General features: G+C 40.0%; 1 protein-coding gene across 2 annotated transcripts in view; it reads left to right on the top strand.

Moving 5' to 3' along the window:
• Positions 1 to 21,472, top strand: part of mad1l1 (mitotic arrest deficient 1 like 1) — a 44,832-nt gene extending 23,360 nt beyond the window's left edge. For both annotated transcript variants that reach the window (XM_041037106.1, XM_041037107.1), the window contains exons 17-18: positions 2,974 to 3,167; positions 19,298 to 21,472. In XM_041037106.1, coding sequence (XP_040893040.1) covers positions 2,974 to 3,167; positions 19,298 to 19,447 — 344 coding nt within the window. In that variant the 3' untranslated portion in view covers positions 19,448 to 21,472. The remainder of the gene's footprint in view (positions 1 to 2,973; positions 3,168 to 19,297) is intronic.
• Positions 21,473 to 22,242: the final 770 nt, after the last annotated feature.

Raw genomic sequence — 22,242 nt, 5'->3', positions numbered from 1 at the left:
ATGTGACAGACAGTTAGAGGGAGGAAGTGTAGTTATGACAGGGTTAAATATTTAATTGGAGTTCAGGGCAGTTCAGCGCTGGAAGTCTGTTGGCTAATTTGTCTTCTGAGGACCACAGTGCACTCTCTCTTGCTCTCTCTCTCTCACCCACCCACTTCTCTCCCCTTGCCCCTTCCTCCTCTCAGCCTTCATTTTCCTTTTTACACTTCCTTTCACTCTTGTCTTCTTTCTGTCCTTTTCCCCAGCCATTATATTTTGCCTGTTCCCGACCCGTTGTTCTTATGTATTTCTTTTTTTTTCCAGGTGAAATGATGATTGATTTTCTTTCCAGTGTGCTCAATTTAAACTCTAGCTCTAGATAATGCAGACCCAATGTGTCTGGAAAATTATCAAAGATGAACTGAATAATTTTAATGTCTCAGACATTGTTTATGTAGAAAAGTTTTACTCCATGGGCTACATATGACTGGCAGTAATGGTGGAATCTCACCATAAGATTAATAATAAATAGACTATAAGTTGGTGGCATGTGTGTGTATATGAGCTGTAGGTGAGCAGTGTTACCAGGGATCTTTTGCTATAAGTATGCTTTACAGTTTTTAATGAGATTTCAAACCATTATGAAAGCAAAAACATTTAAAATGAAGTTTAGGATTAAAGTGACAGGAATTATACTTTAATATGGCTCATTTTTGTGCCAGATTATAAATTCTTCCATTATACTCATCAAGCATTTTTTTTTATTAACATTAAACCAGCGAATTGAGCTTTTGTATTATTCCAAGCTTCACACATGGCTGCATTTTATGAATGGTGGAGGAGTTCTTCTTTTTTTTTGGTTCTTCTTGGAAACATCCTGAGGGTTACTTTGCAGTTGGAAGAGAAAACATTATTGAACATATTGAGTTTGAACACTCAGTTCACCTGCTGTCTTCCTGCTGTAGGGCTTCATTTAAAACAGTAAAACATTTTGACAGTAGTCCATGATGTAGCCAGAAAGTAAATGGTATCACTATTTTTTGTCCTGTATTCCTTTTTCTCTTTCAGCTTGAGTAGTCCTCAGAAATCAGAGGAAACAAAGTCAGGACAACATTACACTTATGTTAGGTTTCCTGGCTTGATAAGCCCCATTTTGTAAACTTCTGCTGTTCTTTGTTGTTACAGCAACAAATGATTTGTGTCATTACCCGTTTTTGTTAATTTTTCTGTCACGTTCAGTTGAACAGATACAAATGCAAACTTTGGGAGCTGTTCAAGTTGAAAAATGAGCAGGCAAAAATATATAAATAAGAAGCTCCCTCAGCAGTGGAATTTTCTTGACAGCTTTCAAGAGAAAGTGTGCCCAGACCCCCAGAGACCAATTAAGGGCAAAAGTCAAAGTCACTAACTTTCTCAAAACTTGACAGTTGGTTTAAAAAGCTTCTTAGCCTAATACTTTGATTTTGCAACTCAATACACACATTGGCATAAACATATATGTACACAATTATCTTTGTGACTGCAGAGGCAGTAACACTCCGTGTCCCCGCACACATCTATTTGTCTGGCTGCTACAGTAAATTTAAGCAGCGTCTACTTCATGCTGTCACTTGAGAATTAACAGCCATTCTCAGTGCTGTTTGATAGCTGTCATAGAGTGACAGTTTTGTCACAATCCCCAATTCTTGAAACAGTATTTATCATCACTGACTGACACTCAAGAGGAGCCCAGTCACCCAGGAGACAGACAGGCTCACAGACGCTCTATCAGACACACTGATAGACTCTTATGTTTATACTTTCTAGCCATCTACTTGTTTAATAAAGACAGATAAAAATGTAATAGGCTAAGATGTATGAAAAGAGGAGTGATGGGTGGAAATAATTATCAATCACAGCAGGGTTAGAAGCCTGAGCTATGAAAATGCACCACTGTCACTATTAACTGCTCTTGCAAGTATATAAAAGGTGCGTGTGTGGGTGTGTATGTATGAGAGTACACAAGAGAATAGAGACGCGGTGACTGGTTAAAGTATCTAATTCTTATCAAAGGAGATGTACATTTGAACAACTGAAATGCCTTTGACCTTGAAAAATTAATCAATGCAAAGTAAGCTTTTCAGGGTTGTTAGCATTAAGCGTTTTATCAAATAGTTTTTCTCCATTTTTAAATTCTCTCTCTGCTTCTCCTGCCTGTTTTTATTACTCTCCTTTTTTTCTTAAACACTTCTCTAAAACTTTTAACTTTGGCAGAAATGATGGACAGTCAGGACAGGCATTTTCTATGATGCAAACAACAGGAACAAGACTGAGGACAGCTGTTCAGTGATAAAGACGAGACTGTGTTTCAGTAGCGCATACACAAACCTATTTAGAACATTTTCCAGTAAATGATGGTCGTTCTGTTCTCCTCGCTCGTTTCACCGTTTCTGAGGTTATGTTATATTCATGCACAAACGCACAGGCTCACGTGTATGTGTATCCCTTTTAACATTGGCTGCAGTGATAACATTGTAAATAATTCCCTCCATAATGACTCATTTTTGCTCAGATAAAGTAATTTCTCTTCCTTCTCAAATCCAGCCTTCAAATGAAAGTAATTATCGCAAATTGATTTTCAACAAATTAAAGTCAAGTCCCATCCTCCTTCTCCTCTCCATGATTCTCTCTGCTCCCAGCTAGGATATGCAACTGACAGCTTTAGCCACCACTGTACTGTGAGCATTATAGTGTTTTGTAGACCCTGAGTGAGCAGATGGAGTGCTGCAGGGAGTGTGTATTTGATATGGAGCCGTCCATCTATGCTGCATGAGCTTAGTGAGTTGAGCATGTACTTGCACAGCTCCTTGGAGAACAAATCTTGCACATGCAGCAGAATCTCAGGAGTGTTAAAAAAACATCACCACCGACCAAAATTCCAAACTTAGTATACATTCCAGACCAGCGTGAGAACATCTGTCTCATGCATTCTCCTAACTTCTCTGTGTGTGGCAGATTTACGTAAGCAGATGGAAAGCTCTGAGCTCAGGAACCAGAGGCTGAAGGAGGTATTTCAGAAGAAAATCCAGGAGTTCCGCACAGTCTGCTACGTCCTGACCGGCTATCAGATAGATATCACCACTGAGAACCAATACAGGCTCACCTCCGTGTATGCAGAGCACATGGACGACTCCTTGCTCTTCAAAAAGGTACGTATGCTTTACATTTAGGGCGGGGTAATGTGGGCACAACGAAATATCACACTATTTTTGACTAACAACTTACATGTTGAGAAAACATGTAAGTATAACTTTGGTGCAATCAAAGACACAGAACAAAGTAAGTGTAAGTTATGTGTAAGTTATGCATAATCTCAGAAATATGTTGAACTGTAACACAACTTTTAAGACCAGAAAAACACTACCATTGAAACCATATCACCACATTACTATCAATAAAATCCCAGATATCCAGTCTCATAAAATGAACCCAGCATTACTGATACATTCTTTTGCCTCCACACCTGCGGCAGCCGTAGCCAGAGGGATTATGTTTTCTTCAAATTTGGCACAGATGTTCACTTGGATTTGAGGATGAACTGACTAGACTTCGGTCGTCAAAGGTCAAGGTCACTGTGACCTCACAAAACACATTTTAGTCCATAACTGAGGAATTCTCATGCCAATTATGAGAAAAGTGTGTTCTTCTGTAAGCGAATGCACGGTGATCATAAACGTAGAAGTGTAAAGTGAAAAGGGAAACACTGTCAGCATCGAAATTCCTACAGGCTGTAGCATCTGTGTGAGTGCTGATATCTGTCTCAGTGAGCTCTCACACAAATGCTTCAGGAAGTGCAAATTTGACCTTGCAAGGTGCATTCTTTCCCCTTTTTACTGTATCCCTCCCACATCCATGTTTATGCACCATTACGCCACGTTATAGCTTTGTGCCCAACTCGGCCATGCAGTGAGAGGAACACTACGCCGACAGAGACCGTCCCCTGCTGTTTGTATTGAATGTGTGGAGGAATGGTTGGTGTGTGTGTGTGAGTGTGAGAGAGAGAGAAAGGAAGAGAGTGATGACTGGGCAGTGTCACAGGGCTGGGCCGCATTAATCGATCACCACTCCCCATACACTCATTGAGTGGGCTAAATAAAAACTGTATTTGTGTCTGTCCCTGAGCTGTTGAGCAAATCTTTCCTTAAGTAGCTTTACAGTGAAAACATCCTGTTGTGCTCCCTTGGCACTTACCTCTTTGTCTCTTTCTTTCCGTTTCTCTCCTCTCTCCATCCTGTCTTGCTACACTTTTCCCTCCTTTATCTCTCTCTTTTTGTTTATCTCCCCCTCTCTCTCTCTCTGTTACTCTCTGATCTGAGTGTGCAGCAGTAGCTAATCACCGTGTTGTTGCTGCGTTGCGTTATGATAGGGGCCCTCTAGCTAGAACAGAAACCATGGAGAATCCATAGCGGCAAGGTAGAAGGCAGCCTTATTATCTTGGCAGGCTAATTATTGTGGTCAAGTGGTAGACGATGGTGACTGGTCATTGCCTTGCTCAGGGATTCTCTTGAATGCCGGTGCAATAGCGAATAACATGAGAGTAAGGAATAGGGAGGATTTGAATGTGCATGTGCGCGTACATGTATTTTTTTCCTCACTGGTGTGTCCAATCTGCTCCATCGAACCCACCTGCGACCCTGCCAGAAGAGATAATTCACTGTCAATATTTATTAACCTCAGACTGCGTTCATAGACCACACGCACACTCGCACACACACAGTCGTAATACCCTCATAGTGCGCACTGTCACACTCAGATGCACACATACTCACTCAAATCTCAACACTCTCCATCACACCACACTTCACCACACAGCATCTCCCACCACCCCTTACTCTGTTGGGTGCACATGCATACAGATGTACAAAGACACCCACACACACAAAACAGATGCTAACACCTCCAGTATTAGTATTCAGGGTGTTCTCCACTGTCTGAGTGTGTATGACACACACGCCTGGTGGCCTATGGGAGCGGAGAGGCCTGTACTACTAATGGAATACGACACTCACACCACGCACATGCACACACACATATAAGGAACACCCACGCTTGAAGGAACACATACACATGACAACACAATATACATAGCATGCTCTTTAGGCGCGCGTGTGAGTGTAATCTGGGTTGTGAGAATATAAAGTGGACTAATTGTAGGATGAAGCAGGAGTAAGTGGAGAGAAAATGGGGGATTTTGGACAGGAAGCATAGAATTCTTTACAAATAGGATTCTAATGTTATTCACCTCAGCAACAGGGTTGCCAGATAATCCTGCTAATATCCCCCTCTAGCAGAGGCACCCAAATCCCCCTCCTATGGTGTAAGCTGTTTAACCTGCAGCTGTCACATTCCCTCTCTCTCTCTTTTCTCATGCATTCATTATGTCGCACTCTCATTCAAATGATTTCTTTACCCTCTATTCACAATTACTTTTCAGCCAACAGTGCTTTAATTTGATAATTTAAATGTTAAAAGTTACATTTTCCGATATGGGCACCTTCTTGTTACTCAGTCACTCAGTCCCGCGTGAGTCTCAACAGGGATGGTAGACAGACAGGATAATGGTGGTAATTATGACTGCAAGAAATGTTTTGTTTATTCAGTCTTTGTCCCTGTGTTGGCTCAGATGTTGTTATTAAAACTATTTTTTCCATTCATCTGTGCAAAGTGTCAGCGTTTTTGGGAAAAAAAGGAACAATGCTTATTTCATCATAACTTATGCAAACATATGCTTAAGCTGCAGAGAAAATATCTCAAATTTAACCTGTGTTCTAAATAAAGTAGCTACTAACGATTATTAGTATTATTTATTAATCTGCCTATTATTTCCTCCCTTATTAGACAGTCTTCTATTCTATCAAAAATGTCAAAGAATTTTCTTTGTGTCTTTTGTCCAATTAAGTCCATAAGATGTGCAGCTGTAAAAGCAGCAAATCTTCACATTGAAAAAGCTGCAACTAAAGGAGGGTTGGAGTGATGAATATTCATGATGGAACATTAGAAACAAGGACAACAATGTACAGCATTATCAGATTTAAAACCAACCGGCTGAATTCCTGTTCTAACATAGCTGGTTGCCATACGAAATGCTGGCATGTTACCATATACATGTTAAAAAGACGATATGATAAACATAGCTGGTAGTCTTTGCTTATTTGTTTTATTGTTGCATGAAATTTATCTTAATCAAGATGCAGACCTCCACAACATTTATCATAAAATACTGAATTTTAGATACATTCGTACACTTCAAAGTCAGAAGGAATCTCATTATGCTGGCACCTCCATGCTGTTGTTTTTGATCAATTTTACAGAATAAAGTCAGAAGCTCAGCTGTGTGTGTTTTCTGTTGACAGCTGATCTTTCACTGGTGGGAGATCAAAAGTTGTGAGTGTCAAAGTCGACTGTAACTGTGCGATTCTGTTTTTTAATGGCAAGTGGCAAACAAGAACCAGGTACTTAGTCATCGCTGGTCTATGTGGAGAAATTATGTTTGTCAATTAATAATGGATTAATGCAATGTTATGTTAAAATGGCTGTGATTCCCGAATTATTTTGATAGGGAAAGCGTGCAAAAAATGTTTGTGTGTATTCGCTGAGTTGAGCATGTGTGTAATGTATATTTTTGGCTCACCCCTAGGTGAGAGGGCTGATTAGCATCAGTGATTAGGTATTTATGAGGCTCTGCTAATCAGCGAGATAAACACCTTAGCTGTGCGAGCAAGTGAGTTATTTGAACATTTTTCTTCCAGAAGTTTCAAGGAGAGGGAGACACGGCTTGCGTTTCACCGTATTAACATTTCCTCATTGAACGGTTCAGATAAACACAAAGTCCAAAAAGCTGACATTATAAGGATAGAGACATTATTTGCAGTTTTTGAATGAAGTGATTTGATTGCTGGAGACCTATGAAATAAGTTGTGTTTATAATTTCCTTTTTATTTCTTCTAAGGTACTGAAAAAAAGTGGTATTTTAATTTCATCGTGCAGTATTGCTGGCTGGAGACATGCAGCAGCTCCAATGAAACAAACTTGACTTGAGAATTGACCTGTGATGTTTGTGTTGTTCTAGTTTGTGCCTGAGAAACTTAAGTTGAGCAACTTTAGTTGAGTCAGACCAGTTAAAAAAAAACAAGAGAGGAATATTGTAGACAAACAAGTCTTACAAGTTGTGTGTCTCTGTAAGCAATCTCCCAGAGCAGATGCACCGCTGGGCTTATACACCTCTGCTATTGATTAGCTCATTAACAAATAAACAAACACTTGCACAGAGCTGTGCTCTCCACAGCGGTTACTAAAAACTTCTAGATGTTCTCAATTGACTCACTTTTTTTTCTTTTTCTTTCCCTCCCTCCTTTGCGCTCTCTCACTCTTCCTTCATTTTTCGTGACACCGGTTCCCCTGTCTTCCCTTCCTAATGAAAGCAGAAGATAGAATCTCGGGGCCAGCTCATTAAAAACATACTCCCAATTAACTGTCAACCCTCTCACCAGAGAGATGGAGGGAACGGAAATAATGTATGGAGAAATGGTGGAGAGTGTTTGACGCGTGGACAGAACGTTTAAAAAATTACAATGGTTTAAAGAAGCAATGAACAAGTGCCTTTTGAAAAAGCAAAATCATTTGTGTCTGTGTGTGAGAGTGGGAGAAGGAAGAGGACAGTTAATAAAGTACAGTTTATGAACACTGTCGAGTCTTAATGACCTGTCTCTGTTTTATCAGCCACTTGGGAATGATTAACGCCACACAAATGTGTGTTTGCCTGTGAGCGTGTGTGTATGTGTGTGTAAGACAGATCGTAAGCCATCACTGCTTGAATGGTGTAGTCATTTGTCGGTTATAGCTTAATTTTGAAATAACTTCGAAGCACAGCTCGACTGTCAGGGTTGCCGGTGGCTACAGAGCCAATCAGACTCGAGCCACGGGAGCAGTCAGGAGCTGGTGTAGTGGAGGCCAACTGGGCCAGTGGCCAGAAAAATTTCCCAGTGATAAGCCTGTTGTCTTTCCCTCTCTCTTTTTCTGACCAATCAGATTTAATGTCACCGGAGTGTTAGTTTTATTTGCAGCAGGCAGTATGGCAGCTACTTAAAATGATAAGGACTGATAAAGGTGGTGTTGTTGTTGTTGTTAATTGATTTTAGAGTAAAGTGGAATGAGAGAGCTCATTTTAAAGAGTTACAGCACATTCATTGCCCACAACAACAGTATTGACAGCACTCAGTGTAAAAGTATTGATACAGCTGCTTTTAAAAATGAGGACAGTTAGAGAACCGTCCTATTTATAACCAGTGCTGTGGTAACGTTCTGTTTTTTTTTTTTTTTTTTTTTATCTCGTGTGACTCTCAAAATATTTCATTGACAAAACAACTGTGCTGCTTGTTCCACGTGTGTATCCAAACAGTAGCAACAGGTACAGTAACAACAACAAAGATCCAACTGGGAACATGAAGAGCATTTATCATATCCAAGTAATTACACACGCCTGCAGGCATACACAGACATGAAGGGTTTTAACTTGCTCATGAAAAGATGCCAGACGGTGAACTGCTTGACAAAAACCGAAAAAAGCCACCCCATCATCATTTGCATAATGTTTGAGGAATTAAAAATCAAATTGATTCCTAACTTCAAAATTAAACTTTGTGTGATATCTTGTACGTGACTTTGCCTGTAGGATGGCAAATATTCAGTTAAAACTCCTTCATTAGGATTTTGAAAAATATTGGTGTGTTGGATAAATGCAGTCTTAGAGAAATTTGATGAATGCCCCCTTTAATGAATGCCTCTCTCAATTTTCATTTAACATGTCCGGCGTATCGCTGGTTTCATTTACCACATTTAGGTAATCAGGCTTCATTCACAAATACTGTGCCAACTGTACTCGTTCTGTGAAGATAATTCTCTTGCTGTAGCCCAGTAGTATATCTATTTTTAGCAGAATCTGATCGAATAAGGTCATGATGCAGACAAAAGAACAATGCAGCTTTAAAAAAAAAAATCAAGATATTGCTGAGCTATTGTTTGTGAGTTTGTGGATGAATGTTTGCGTGTACTCTATATTTATCTCACATAATTCCCTGTGCAAAATAGATCTCGTGTTATTACTGAGATAACGATAAGATCCATTAGGTCTTACATTCCTCTTTTTGTTGTTTTTAGTCATCAAAAATTTCTTTGTTTGTGCACATGGATGAACTCTTGTTTGTGTGTATAAGACAGCGTTTAGAGCAATAAATTGAATATGAAACTAAGAAGGATAGATGAGTGGGTGTTTGAAATATTTTGGGAAAAGAAACAAGGCTTGCTGGGACTGAATTTCACTTTGCTCACTGACTGAAACAAAACATTCACTGATGTATCGCTGATAGCTATGAAGATAAACATGAGCAAAGCACTAATAAACAGTAAACACAAAGGCTGATGGGAATACAAGAGTGAATAAATTAGCTGCATTTCCAGTGCATGTGGCTTTATGTACTTAAACCTTCAGAGAGAAATCTTGGAGTTAAAATCCCGGTGAAAGAAGAAAATGTTGACTGTGATTTCTCCTGACGGTTTCCTGTCCTGCTTGCCCTCGGGGTGTGTATATGTGTGTGTCTGTGCATGCACGTTTGTGTGCGTGCACCTGTCGGCATCACTAGCTCCTCTGGTCGATGTTGAGGACATATGTCTGCTGTCTCCATGGTAACATGATACATCTGAACCACACATAAGTCCACTTGAGTTCATGGTTATTCCTGAGCAGGAGAAGGCCACTCCAGCTTTGTCACAAGACTTCTAGTGGTTCGCACATTAATGTTGTCCTCATAACTTTATTAATCACTTAGCCCAGTCAGCCCCATGTTTTTTGTTGGCACTGATCTCAAATCAGTTAACCATGTCCAGAATTAATTCCTATTGATTTTATTTGATTCTTGATGATGCAGTTACTTAAGATAACTTTCTCCTAGGATTTCTCCTAGTGAGCAACACTGTTGTTTCCTTGAATATGAAATACTTTAAAGTGCACATTATCTGCTAAATTGTAAACACATATTCCGGCTATAAAACTGTGGACCAAGGATTTATTTTCCTTGGCAAATGCAAAACAACTAAAACATGATCCATCTATGTTTTTTAGGCACATCCAAGGGCATCATCTTTATGCATGTTAGCAGCAGATGCTTCAACTAAATACAGACAACCACTTCAGTGATCACTTTGAGAGCAGACAGGGCAGAAACTGAAGGTCTGCTCACTAATTCATCTGCACTGTTTGTGTTGACAAGATGTCAGCCTGATATCTGTAGACCTGTGACAAATTAAAGGAAAAACCTGAATAAATGAGTGGAGAGACATAACGAATGCACATGCTTCCACACAGGTTCACTACATGGTACAATTAAGCAATTAATATCCAATCATGCTCTGTGGCAGGTATAAAAATGCAAAGCGGGCCCAGCTGATTTTGATTTCGTATCAAGATGACAGGAGGAAAAGATCTAAGTTCTATTGAAAGAGAGTTCATTGTTGGGTCACGGATGGTACAAAGACTGTTCAGCTGGTTTGAAAGTAACAGTAAGTGACATCTGCATTTAGATCAATGGAATAGATGTCAGTAAATAGCCGATACGTAAGAAAAAAAACAGCAGAGCAGCTGTCAAAGCAAATGTCAGTGCAGGACATGATCAGACTGCGTCAACAAGAACAGTCTGTCGACAGTAAAATAGCGAGGGATATTATTGTAGGGTTGCAGTGCTTAAACTCCCCATTAAATAGCTTAATTCACAGTTGAGAGTTCAGTGGTGTAAAGACCATGGACACTGGACTACAGGGATGGGGAAAAAAGTGATATGCTCAGATGAATCATCCTTCACCATGTTCTCGATTTGGCGAGTGCATTTGTCGTGCACCAGGAGAACAGTACAGGCCTGAATGCTTGACCCCTGCAGTGAGGGGATCCGGTGGCTCCGTTGTGCTGTGGGGGGTTATTTTGCTGACATGGTTTGGGTCCACTTAGAGGGAAGGGTCTTTAATTTTTCACGCATCTGTAGCTAGCAAGTGTTAGCAGGGACAGACTGAGTAAAGCAGCATCCACACACAATTCACTTGAGTTCCACAGCCTCACATCTTGAAGTCAGAGATTTCTCTGGCTACTCTTCATTTTCTTCTTCCTCTCTCCTTAACAAACACAAACAGAACTCAGATCAGTGTGTCTCTTTACAATCTATCCCTTTTTAGCTTGAGAGAGAGACAGAGTTATCAAACCATCCTGAGTCACGACAGTCCCATAAACTGCGACGGGTCCACATAGACTGTAAATAATCACATCACAGTTTACGAGTCAGTTGTTACTCAAGGTGAGTCATATAGCCAGCTCACATCTATGTTACTTTTGAACTTCAAACTCTTTTTTTTCAATTTATGAATAAAAAAACAAAACATCACATACCTGTTGCATCAATACACCTAAGATCTAGGACAAGTTGATGAAGCTGATGAATAAGTGACCAAACAAGGTCTGAACAGTACTTCACTGGGTCTATGTGACGTAAAGGGAGGGATTCATTAGTTTGGTGGTACCAACCGGCAGCGTTACACGTCTAACCAAAACAACATCTTTAACAGTAAGACGAACACAGCGTCACTGCCAGTTCACAGTTAATTTGGAAAACCTCACCTGTTGTTTAGCTCTTCAAGATTCCAACAGCTAAATCTTGTTTGCTGGACCCATGTTTGTTTTGCTTTGAGTCTTATCTTAAATGCATAGTGCATAATACGTCCTGTACCGGGTTTTGGCTGAAATTCACACTGCATATAAATACCCTTTTTCCTCCTCACTTGGAATATGTTGCACGGAATTTTAATGGGGAAAAAATTCAGCTCAGTGGGTGGACTCCTTCTGTAATAGTCCAGGCTTTGTTTAATACTACACAGAGGTAAGCACACTGACGCTGTCAGTTTCTCAACTCTAACTAGCTGTTTAATGACACCCAGGGCAGAGCAGGATTGCATATGAGTTTTTCTCTGCGTGACAAAATGATTCACAACCATAGAGGATAAATAAATACATTTGATAAAATTACAGTTAAAAAGCAGCAGGGAAGCAGCTGGATTTCACAGTCATTTGTGCAATTTCTGGGAGCTTAGGGCACCACCACAGTTAACACCTGTGTAATTACAAATGCACAAATTTTGAGTTTCCTTTAGATTTAAGGAAATGCTCAGAAATTAAAATGAAAAAGAATTTATGTTAACAACAACAGCACATCTTAAGTTTACCTTAAGGTGTCTTATTCTGACGACTGTAACTAATTCAATGTTTTATGTATTTATGCCAGTGAGAATCAGGATGATTATTATACGGTTTATTGTACCACTCGCAAAATAGTTTTCTGTCAGATGTATGTAGTCATTAGTTATTTATTGATTAGACACATGAACAACACTTTAAAAACAGTAAACAAAAAGCTGATTAGAATATAAATATGGATAAAATAGCTGCTGATTTAATTATTTTTTGAGGAAGCTCTTCTCCGTCTCTCTCTCTCTCTCTCTCTCTCTCTCTCTCTCTCTCTCTCTCTCTCTCTCTCTCTGACATCCTCCTCCTGACTGCAGAAAAATGCCAAAATCTGCATTTAAATTGAAAGTTATTCATCTGCATATTTCTGATTATTCAATTAATTTGCCTTCTGTTTTTTTTCTCACCCCCACCAATCAGCAGCTATGCCATCCAGTGGAATTGTTTATTGCTTATTGTTGATGATGCTGCTGTTGGTAGGACGGTGGTGTGTGTGTGTGTGAATATTTATGTGTGAATGTTTATGGATCGGTGGGAGCAGAGGTGGGCAAAGGTGGAATCTGAAAAGAGGCAAAGATATAAATGAGAACTGAATTAATTCTTTTTTTTTTTTTTATTTCAGTGCATCTCTGTCACTGCACTGAGATGAACTGGATAGAGATGTATGCAGCAGAGGCAGGAGAGAACAAGACAGAGAGGGCAAGGGAGAGAAGAAAAGGCTCCTCATTAGCGGTGGAGAGCGGAGACAGAGGTCAACTGATCTGTGAACTGCATGTCACCACCTCAATATAGAGCCATCTGTCTCATCCGCACAGGCACATTCAGTCTGAGGCCTCTATTTCAACAGTACAGCTACAAAGACCTGTGCAAAGCAGCATGTCATCTGTAAGGACAGTGAAGCTGTCTTTAAGCGTTTCAGTCAGTCAGTCAGCAAGTGAAGATGCATTAATAGAAAAGAAATTTAGAGTTAAATTTTAATTTTTGAGTCCTAATCAGCTGTGTGTGTGGAAGTTTGTGTGATTATTCTACATCTTTCTGATGTTGGTTGTGTATGGTGCGCAGTGGCACCCCGTGAATGTGGTGGTGTGGCACTCTTCAGATCAGACACCAAGACTAGTGATGGCAATTGAGAACTGGTTCCATTTGAGAACTTACTAAGTTCGAACCTCCACGTTTTTCGGACAGTTGCACATACTCGTACATCTCTGCTCCTGGAAACGTGCAAAAAGGAGTCATGGTAAAGCGTGGCTTCATGCCATGAATAAAGATGACTGCTGCACTCCTGCTTTCAGTGTGAAAACAAGTGACCATGATAGATCTTCAGCTTAGTGCAAAGCAGTGCTTTGCTAGTTGCATTAAATTTGTATTTTTGGTTTTTGGTGCTTTTGTAACTTTCAGTTGTTTTCTTCAGCCAATCCCATGAAAAGATCAAAACCAACAATGCATTTGTCCACTTTTCAGATTTTTCTCAGCCTGTCTGTGATTCCCAGCCTGTTTGTTCCTGCTGCAGACATAAATCTTTAAAAAGAGGTCACAAATATAGGAAACGTTACACAAAACAGTACATTTGTAGGGCACTATTTTCAGCAGTGGATTTGGTGCATTAGCGAGCGTTTGTGGCAGTGTGACGGTGCATGCGGGATAGACTCAAAATAAACTGCAGTGCCCATGTTTATCCTAATGAAGGAACATGTGTACAAGTGCAGCAGCGTGGCTCATTGATGCATTTTTCTTCGTTTTTCGTTAATAGTGGAGCTCTATGGCACATACACGATACTTAAGTCGGTCAGTTTTTTTCCCCACTCCTACCTAACCTGTTTAAGCGCATGGGTGAGAACCTTTACTCTGACTCTGTCTGCGCTTGGAGAGGAGCATGATTGGCATTCAGGCAGCATGCAGCTCCTTGGTTGGATGAGGTCACACTAAAGCCCCGCCCTGCATCTCAAGCCAGGAAGTATTGATTTCCTTTAATTGGATAGACAAATGAAAAGAGGGGATGAATGGGATAGCACTCCTCCTCTCCATTGTTGAGGTCTGTCCTTCTTACATTTTGTGTGCAAGTTTGTCTTGTTGGGTTTTTACCCCTGATTTTGGAAACAAATAGAAGTTTTCTTCCATTTCTATATTTTTACGCTGGGTGAAGTTGGTGTCGCCCTGTTGGAGGAACTTAGGAAACTGATATTTCCCTTAACCTCACTCTCATCTCACTCCAGCTGCTGAATGAGGGAAATCCAGTTGTTTTCCAATGTAAACAGGACCTTGTTTTAGTAAAGGTCGAATGTTGTTAAAAACACGTTTTAGGGAAACGGGAATATGCAAATAACCATTGATAAGGTCAGTATTTGAATAAAGCTGATTTAAGAAAAAAAAAAAAACTCCCTTGACCTTTTATTAACATCTTTTGTTTTTTTTTTTTTCCTCAGTACAAAACGTGAGAATAAACTTAACAAGCGATGCTGAATGTGTGGCCCTCTGAGTCACATTTGTTTAAACTTTGGTTCTCTCTAATTAAAAAAAAGGCTTGTTCTCTTGTTTTTGCACATATTATACATGATATTTAATTTTAATAACAAACTATTGATAGGTTATTAAGTCAGGCTGTAATGGTGGTAATGAGCAGAAATAATTCAAACACACAAATTCAATCTGAACGTGCAAGATGTTTTCCCATACATGAACAGAGTCGCATAATATTTCTGCCAAGTTTTTTTCGTTAGCCAGATTAGCCAGTATAAGTACAGCGAGATTTTCAGTCATGTAAGGCAGCCAGCAGAGCTTTTTAATGCCTCCAGTTTGTCTATAACGTACTGGCACAGTCAGCTGGTGTAACTGCATGGATAACTGGGAAGAAAATACATTCTTTTAATAATCTCAGACTTCCCTGACATGACACCCACTTCTGTTGTGGAGTTTGACCTGCGATGTAAAGCCAGCTGGATGCGGTGAAGTGCCGATGTGCCACTAGAAACATGTCATTAAAGCAGCAAGATTGAGACAGCATCAGTTGCTGTTACAAATATGAGTCCTTGAGAGCTGGACTAAAGCTTACTTTGACGCTGTAATATCGGTTTATCTCAACACTGAAAGGGGAAAAACACGTATAAAGAAAAACGTACATGTTGTTCTAAAGACGCTCTGCAAACATTCAAATATTCTTATCTTCAGAAAGACCTTTGTGTAAATGGCAGTGCTTCTAAACTGAGCCAAATTATACTTAATTATAATTGTTAAGAAGAACCAGAGAGGCACTCAGTGCTGGGTTTGGACGGAGAAGAGTGCTGGTAGAATAAATGGCAAGCTGTGTCAAAACCGTCATTGTGTGGGATGTTTGTGTGAAGGCTTTGCACATCGAGTGTCACCAGATGATTAAGTTGTTATGCTGTCTGGTATTAATCTGTTGTGTAGTGCTCTCAGTCCCTTTCACGTGAGTAAGACTAGCCTTGGTGGAAATGTCTTTAAAGAGCTCTGATTCCAGTGTGTGGGTATCTCTTCATTTCATCGTTTGGTTGGCCTTTGTATCCAGCATCTACCCTAGAAAGGTTTTTGTCCACCGCTGAAACATGTGAACCACTATTGGGCATGAGCTTCAGCTGTGTTTTGTGTTTAGTGCTAATTAGCAGATGTTAGTGTCGTGGTATTGTCAGTGTATGGCAGCTTGTATGATTCCATTCAGTTTACAGCGCCACTGTGCCTAAAGAGCCACCAGCATGGCTGTAGACTCTTGGTCTGTAAATTAACAGTGTTTTCAACCCTGTAGCTATCGTTTAATACACGCAGTCCCTCAGTCATGAGCTAAAGCTACTTGTTTTTGATGCACCAGCAACTTATTGAGTAGTACATATAAATAATTTTCAAGTGCTTACTCCTAATTTGAATCTTAATTTACTAGAAATCCTTCAGTGATTTTAAATGTGAAGATTTATCCTGGTGTTGCTGAGTCCAGCTGTTAGAAGACTGTTCAGTGAAAATGTTGAATCTGCTGCCATCAGTGGATTCCCCCTCTTCTGTCTCGTGTTTCACTTCATTTCTCTCTCTCATTGCGTCTCCACATTACTCTAACACTCTTTCTTTGTCTCAGACTCAGAGCACCAGCACTTCAGGTTTGTGTCAATAACATTTCCTAATCTGTGTAACTGTATAACCTGTAGTCAGCCATCTGTGTGTGTTTTTCCGCAAGCACGTTTGGCCACTTGAAATCCAAATGTTATGTGAGGGCGCTAATGTTTCTCCAGACAATGAGTCTGTTACCTTAGGTTTCCTTTCCGACTCACCGTGGGAGTCTTCGGTCCTCAGCTTCAATAGGCCTCCATCAGCTTGTCCGTTGTGTCTCGCACACACATGCCCACTCATGCACACAGTCTGTTCGAACAACAAACTTTGGCAGAAGGTGCTTCAGACACAGAGATCTCCATGGTAACTGGTCGCAGTGTTTTTCTTTGATGTATGTGTTCCATATTCCCAGAGCCCCAGCCGCTTCTAGAGCCGTGTGCACACGCGTGTTTGTGTGTGCGCCTGTGAAGGGAACAGCAGCCTGAGGATATGGCATCGCTTTCAAACAGTCGCGCAGGGAAAGAAAACACCAGGGAGTGTCAGGGAAATAAAGCCACAGAGTGAGGCAGTTAGACGGGAAGTAGTCACAAGAAAGATGGTGTGATTAGAACCATTGGATTGCCTCCCTTCAGTGTCAAGGCTAGAGCAATAAAGATTAATTTTTAATGAAATCACGACCACATGACCTGAACCATGTTGTTGTGAGATGTCTGAATATAAAATCTTTTACAGACACCCGCCTGCTAATTATACGAGTGTTTTCTGTGGCCGTCGTATAAGTCATCTTAATGTGTCTGCATGAGATGGTTCTCAGCACTGAATGCATCTCATCCTGCACTGTTAGTCAGTCCGTTTAAGTCATGTTGCTGCAGATATAGTGCCCAGAGGACTAATCCTCATGACTCAGTCAAAGTTGAGATATGCCAAAGGATGCATCGAGTCACACCACTCATACTCAAACTTAGCGAACAGATTCTAGGAGATGGTTTGCATTATGGGAGTTGAGTCCATCAATTTCTCCTTAATAAAAAAGAACAAGATTTTATACCACCTAACCATCTGTTCATACATCTAAAACAGAGGAAGCAACTTCTTTTTTAATGAAACATTATTTTATGTTTGATAACTCTTTGATAATTACCCAATTAAAAACAGGAATCTCAACTACAGTTAGGAGTCACGGTGGCCTAACAGTCTAAGATGCTTACCACAAAACCGCAACGAATCCAGCTGAGACCTTTGTTGCATGTCATCCACCCTCTCTCCCTAATTTCCTGTCTCCAGCTTCTAGACTGTACACTATCAAAAAATATTTTAAAAGAAGAAAAGACCGTGCCACTAAGGTTACCTGACTTGTTGGCAGGTAAGAAAAGTGATGTTGTTAAAGTGCAACTTAACACCTTGTTTTACCCAGAACACGCTCCTTTCAAATATGAATGTTTTTTTTTTTTTTTTTTTTTTTTTTTTATGTCTCGATAGTGGTGGTGTTTCCTACTTCAGAGTTAATGTGATGTTGCCTTAGACTGAGGGGTGTGGGAACAAAAGGCAGTGTCACAGATCTGGTTTTCTAGACTGCAGAAGTACTTGATGTTCTTTAGAAAAAGGCCAAAAAATAAATAAATAAACAAAAGATGAAGAAATGCCATTGCAGTAACCATTAAAAGCTGGAACTGTAATCAGTTGATAGAATAACACAGTGACAACACATAATTTGTCAGTTGGCTCCATTAAAGCAGAATAAATCAACTAAGCTGTTATTTAATGGAAATTCTACCAGATGAATCAGACGAAACCTTTTGAACTGAAGACGAACACAAAACCTTCTTTGCTAAAACTCATTCAACCCGATGGTGTTTCTTTGCAGCTTGCTAGTTTGTTTTCAGCTCCGAGTTTAAACTAATGTCAGTGCGTTTCTATACATATTCCTGACAAACAACGTCGAAACAGCAAGTCATTGTTTCTTTGTCACTCAAGCACTCTCCGTACTGAATTTAGCCCCAGTTTAGCACTGTGCAGTCAGCTAGCAAATGTCATTAGTTCAGTTATCCTCTCCTTTCATCCATCAGAGATTTGTTGCTGTTCGCACAGAAGTGAACAGCTGAGTTCACCTCAGCCTGTTGTGTGTGAGGAAGCACACTAATTAGTTTGTCAAGTGGGATTTACTTTTTCTTTCTTTTTTTTTTTTTTTTTTATGTGCATGAGAACAAATGTAATATACCAACAACTACACTTTTCAATTTACCGCTGCTAAAGTCTGTTCAATTTTCAAATAATAATGATGAATTCAAGTACAATCAGTTTTTAAAATTATATTTCATCATATTTTTGGGAAGTTATTTAGCTCCTAATCACACTCTGTGGGTATGTAGTAAATTATGAAGTTTATTATTGAATCTTTCTCTGTTCATCTTCTCCCATTCATTATTTTTGCCTTTCCTTTCTTTTAATTTCTTTGCTCAGTATTGTCCCTTCGCTCTCCGTTTTATAAGCCTTCTCGTGATGCTTGTCAAATAAAGATCTTTGTTTCTAACACACACACTGACACAGGACATTTCGCAGATGTCTCAATATCTTCCCAGCATGTCACGGGCCTCTGCTCCTCCTTACCTTCCTCCCTCCCTGCAATGCTTTAATTACTTTATCCCTCGTTTCCCTCATCCCTTTCTCCTTCACTCCATCGCCCCGAGCTGCTCCTCATTCCTTTTAATTAATCCACACAGATTTAAACACCTTCACCCTGCTGTGAATGTGTACACACACACGTACACACTTGAAAATCCCCAGTAGACAATAACAACTTAAAGTGATCTTGCTTCACTTTGAAAGTTTCTCTCCTGAGATGGATGTAGTGGAAAACCCAGGTCTTATTTTCTGATATTGTGTATTGTTTTTTGATGTCTGTATTTGTGTGTGTGTGTGTGTGTGTGTGTGTGTGTGTGTGTGTGTGTGCAGGGCTCCAATGGAAGCATGCAGCTCATGGAGACAGAGTTCTCCAAAACCCTGGGAGAGATGGTGGCCCTTCATCTGCATCACCAGAAGAGCATCCCAGCATTCCTCTCTGCCGTGACCCTCGACCTCTTCAGCAGACAAACCACTATCTGAAGTAATCTGACACCTTCTCAGGCACAGTGGTGTAAAGTCTAGGATTGGGATTAGTTTTGATTTTAATTTTCTATGTATTTTCTTTGCCCTCTCACTTGGCTTCTGCCTTCTCTTTTTTTCACAAAATATTCACAAAGTGTTCAATCATATCGCAGTATTTCTCAACAGCTCTGACATATGAGTTGTGCAGTCAGTGCCGTGTTTGTGGAGGATGAACACCTTGTTTGATGGAATGTTTCCATCTTGCATTCAAAAGGCTAAGAAAGCGACTTGGTATCCCTGTTTGTATTCTGAATATTTTATCAATGAATCTTTGAGAAATACGTTTTTTCTTAGCAGGACAAAGTTGTCATGAAAATGACACACAAAAGCCACTGATATTTGAATGCTTTTGTCGTGAGAGTTTGACATATACTTCCCACCATGTTTAATATAAACTGTGGAGCAGAGGAAATGTTTGTGTGGCTCTCTGGATCTGCAGCGGATGTGTTTTGCGTGGTCTTTACCATGGCTGAGTCATTGTTGACTCTTTTTATTCTGCCTTTTGTGTCCTCTCTCTAGGGGCCTCATATAAAAGTTTTTACACAGATTTGTTGTGGCTACAAGAAGTCTAAGCCAATCCAGAGACTGTGTTAAAGAAATCCATTTGTATACAATATCTGTGGATTCTATCATTAATTTTTTTTTCCCTTTTTCTCACTCATGTCCTGCAATATATCAGAATTTGAAGTTTGTTTTCATCAGTATGATTTAGTTATGCCATAGATATTGTTTCTTGCTTGTCTCTCCCTGGCTCTTCTGTTCATACGAATCAGTAAGAGAGAAATATGAGGAGTATACAGAGATAAGAGGCAGCCTTGACTTCCTCTAACCACATTAGAAATCCACACTACTGCTTGAATCTTGGAATAAATTCAGTATTTGACCTGTAATAATGTGCGATCAATAATAATCTCGCCGAATTTCAGTGTTCTCAGTGTGTAATTGCGGGCTAGTGTACTACTGTAGTGTATTACTGTTCTCTTTACTGCAAAGTGGTGAAAACGGAACAATTAATCATGACGCAAAATCATTTGGAATATCATACCTGGAAAAATCAAACATATAAGACAAGGCTGTTTGCTGCCTTTCAAAAACTGTTTCATAGTGAAATTACCACCACGACAAATCTGTCACCTGTTAGCTTTTTATTCAAGTGAGTAGAGACACTGTGAATAAAAGAACATGTTAATTCTACAACACAATTTTAGTTCAGGACAGTGGCTCAAATTTTTTCTGGCATGCCCACACCCTCCCCATCCCACGATTTTTATCAGTCATTAACAACGATACAGGAAGCAACTAATAAAACAACAAACTGTCAACAAACTCTTGCATTTATTGAAAATGCATTTATAACGCAACATGTTAATTTTGTTTTTTATGAACTTTGAATTATTCCTTTTCCCGAAGTTAGTTAACAATCATGCCTGTGTGTACTAGTACGAGGACAAATACGAGACAAGGGAAATTTCTTGGCAACAATAACGGGAAATGGCAGAAATAAACATGGGGTGAAGAGGGAAGCAAGGGAGCGATCCAATAAAACTGAGAAACGAAAGGAAGTGAACTGTGAATAAAGCCACTTATCACAGCAACAATATAAGAACTCCAGCTGGTGCAGCCATATGTCTCATGAGAAAACATATTCTCCTGTACAGTACATGCCACATACTGTCCTTGTTTTTTTCTTCTTCTTCTTCTTCTTTTTTTTTGTCACACTATTTCATTTTCGCAACACAGCACATCTACTGTGCACCCGACAGCTCTCACCTAGAGGTCATATTTTAGAGGCTTGCACGTAAGCTGTGCAACACATGCAGTAGTGTTGCATATAATGTTCTGTTTCAGCAGTGTGAGATGTGCTTTGGCTTTATAATCATCATCCCATAAAATTACTGTATCCTCTCTTCTGTTTGATTTTTTTTTTTTTTTTTAAGGTGGAGTGTGTAAATGGCGATCAATAAAGCATATGTGTTACCGTGACTGTTGAAAGACTTCAATGAATGAATTAATTTTGCAGCAACAATTAACTGTAGTAAATCACCTACTGTACCTCCAACAATGGCAAGGCCAAATCCCGGCTGGTGAGAAACTGAAAGGTTTAATGAGCCAAATAAATTGACAGTTCTCACCGCCTTGTTGTTGCATGCCCCTGTGATCCTAGGTGCTGTGTTGTCAGGTGAAACTGCTCTGGTAAGCTCTCCTCAGGCTGTTAGTCCCAGGTGAGCAGCTGAGCTAAGTGCAATTCAGAGACCTCTGTGGAACAGTGTCTTTATGAAAGAACAGTGTCATCTGGACAAGAGATACCGGGGGACCCCTGGAAGGGAAGCTTACAGGCGAGTGACTGGTGGCTAGGTCCGTGCCCTCGGGCGTGATCGGCCTCAGACCGAATGTGGTTACTCCATTGATGCAGAGGGGGCGTTGATTCAGAAGGCCTCAGCAAAAAAAAACAAACAAAAAAAAAACATGTAGGCTCCTCCGGCAAAAAAGTTAAATCTAGCTCAGCTTTGCTACGTCATCCGGCAAATCGCTGCTTTGCCCAGTCACAGATGTGCAAGTTAACCTCCCTGGTAGATTTATTTTATGAACATGAACTGCATATTTCCAGTGTTTATCTGGTGATTGTTGCTATGAATGATAAATAATTTTTGCTGTGAGTACTTTACCAAGCAGGAAAATTGTTCCTCATATTATGAACCACTCTGCAGTGTTTTGATGTCTGATAAGCCTTTGAACTATTGGATCTGTAAACC

Source organism: Toxotes jaculatrix, chromosome 4 (assembly GCF_017976425.1).
Source record: "Toxotes jaculatrix isolate fToxJac2 chromosome 4, fToxJac2.pri, whole genome shotgun sequence".
NCBI lineage: Eukaryota > Metazoa > Chordata > Actinopteri > Toxotidae > Toxotes > Toxotes jaculatrix.
Note: the sequence above shows the minus strand (reverse complement) of the source record. Positions and strands in the feature narration are given on the sequence as shown.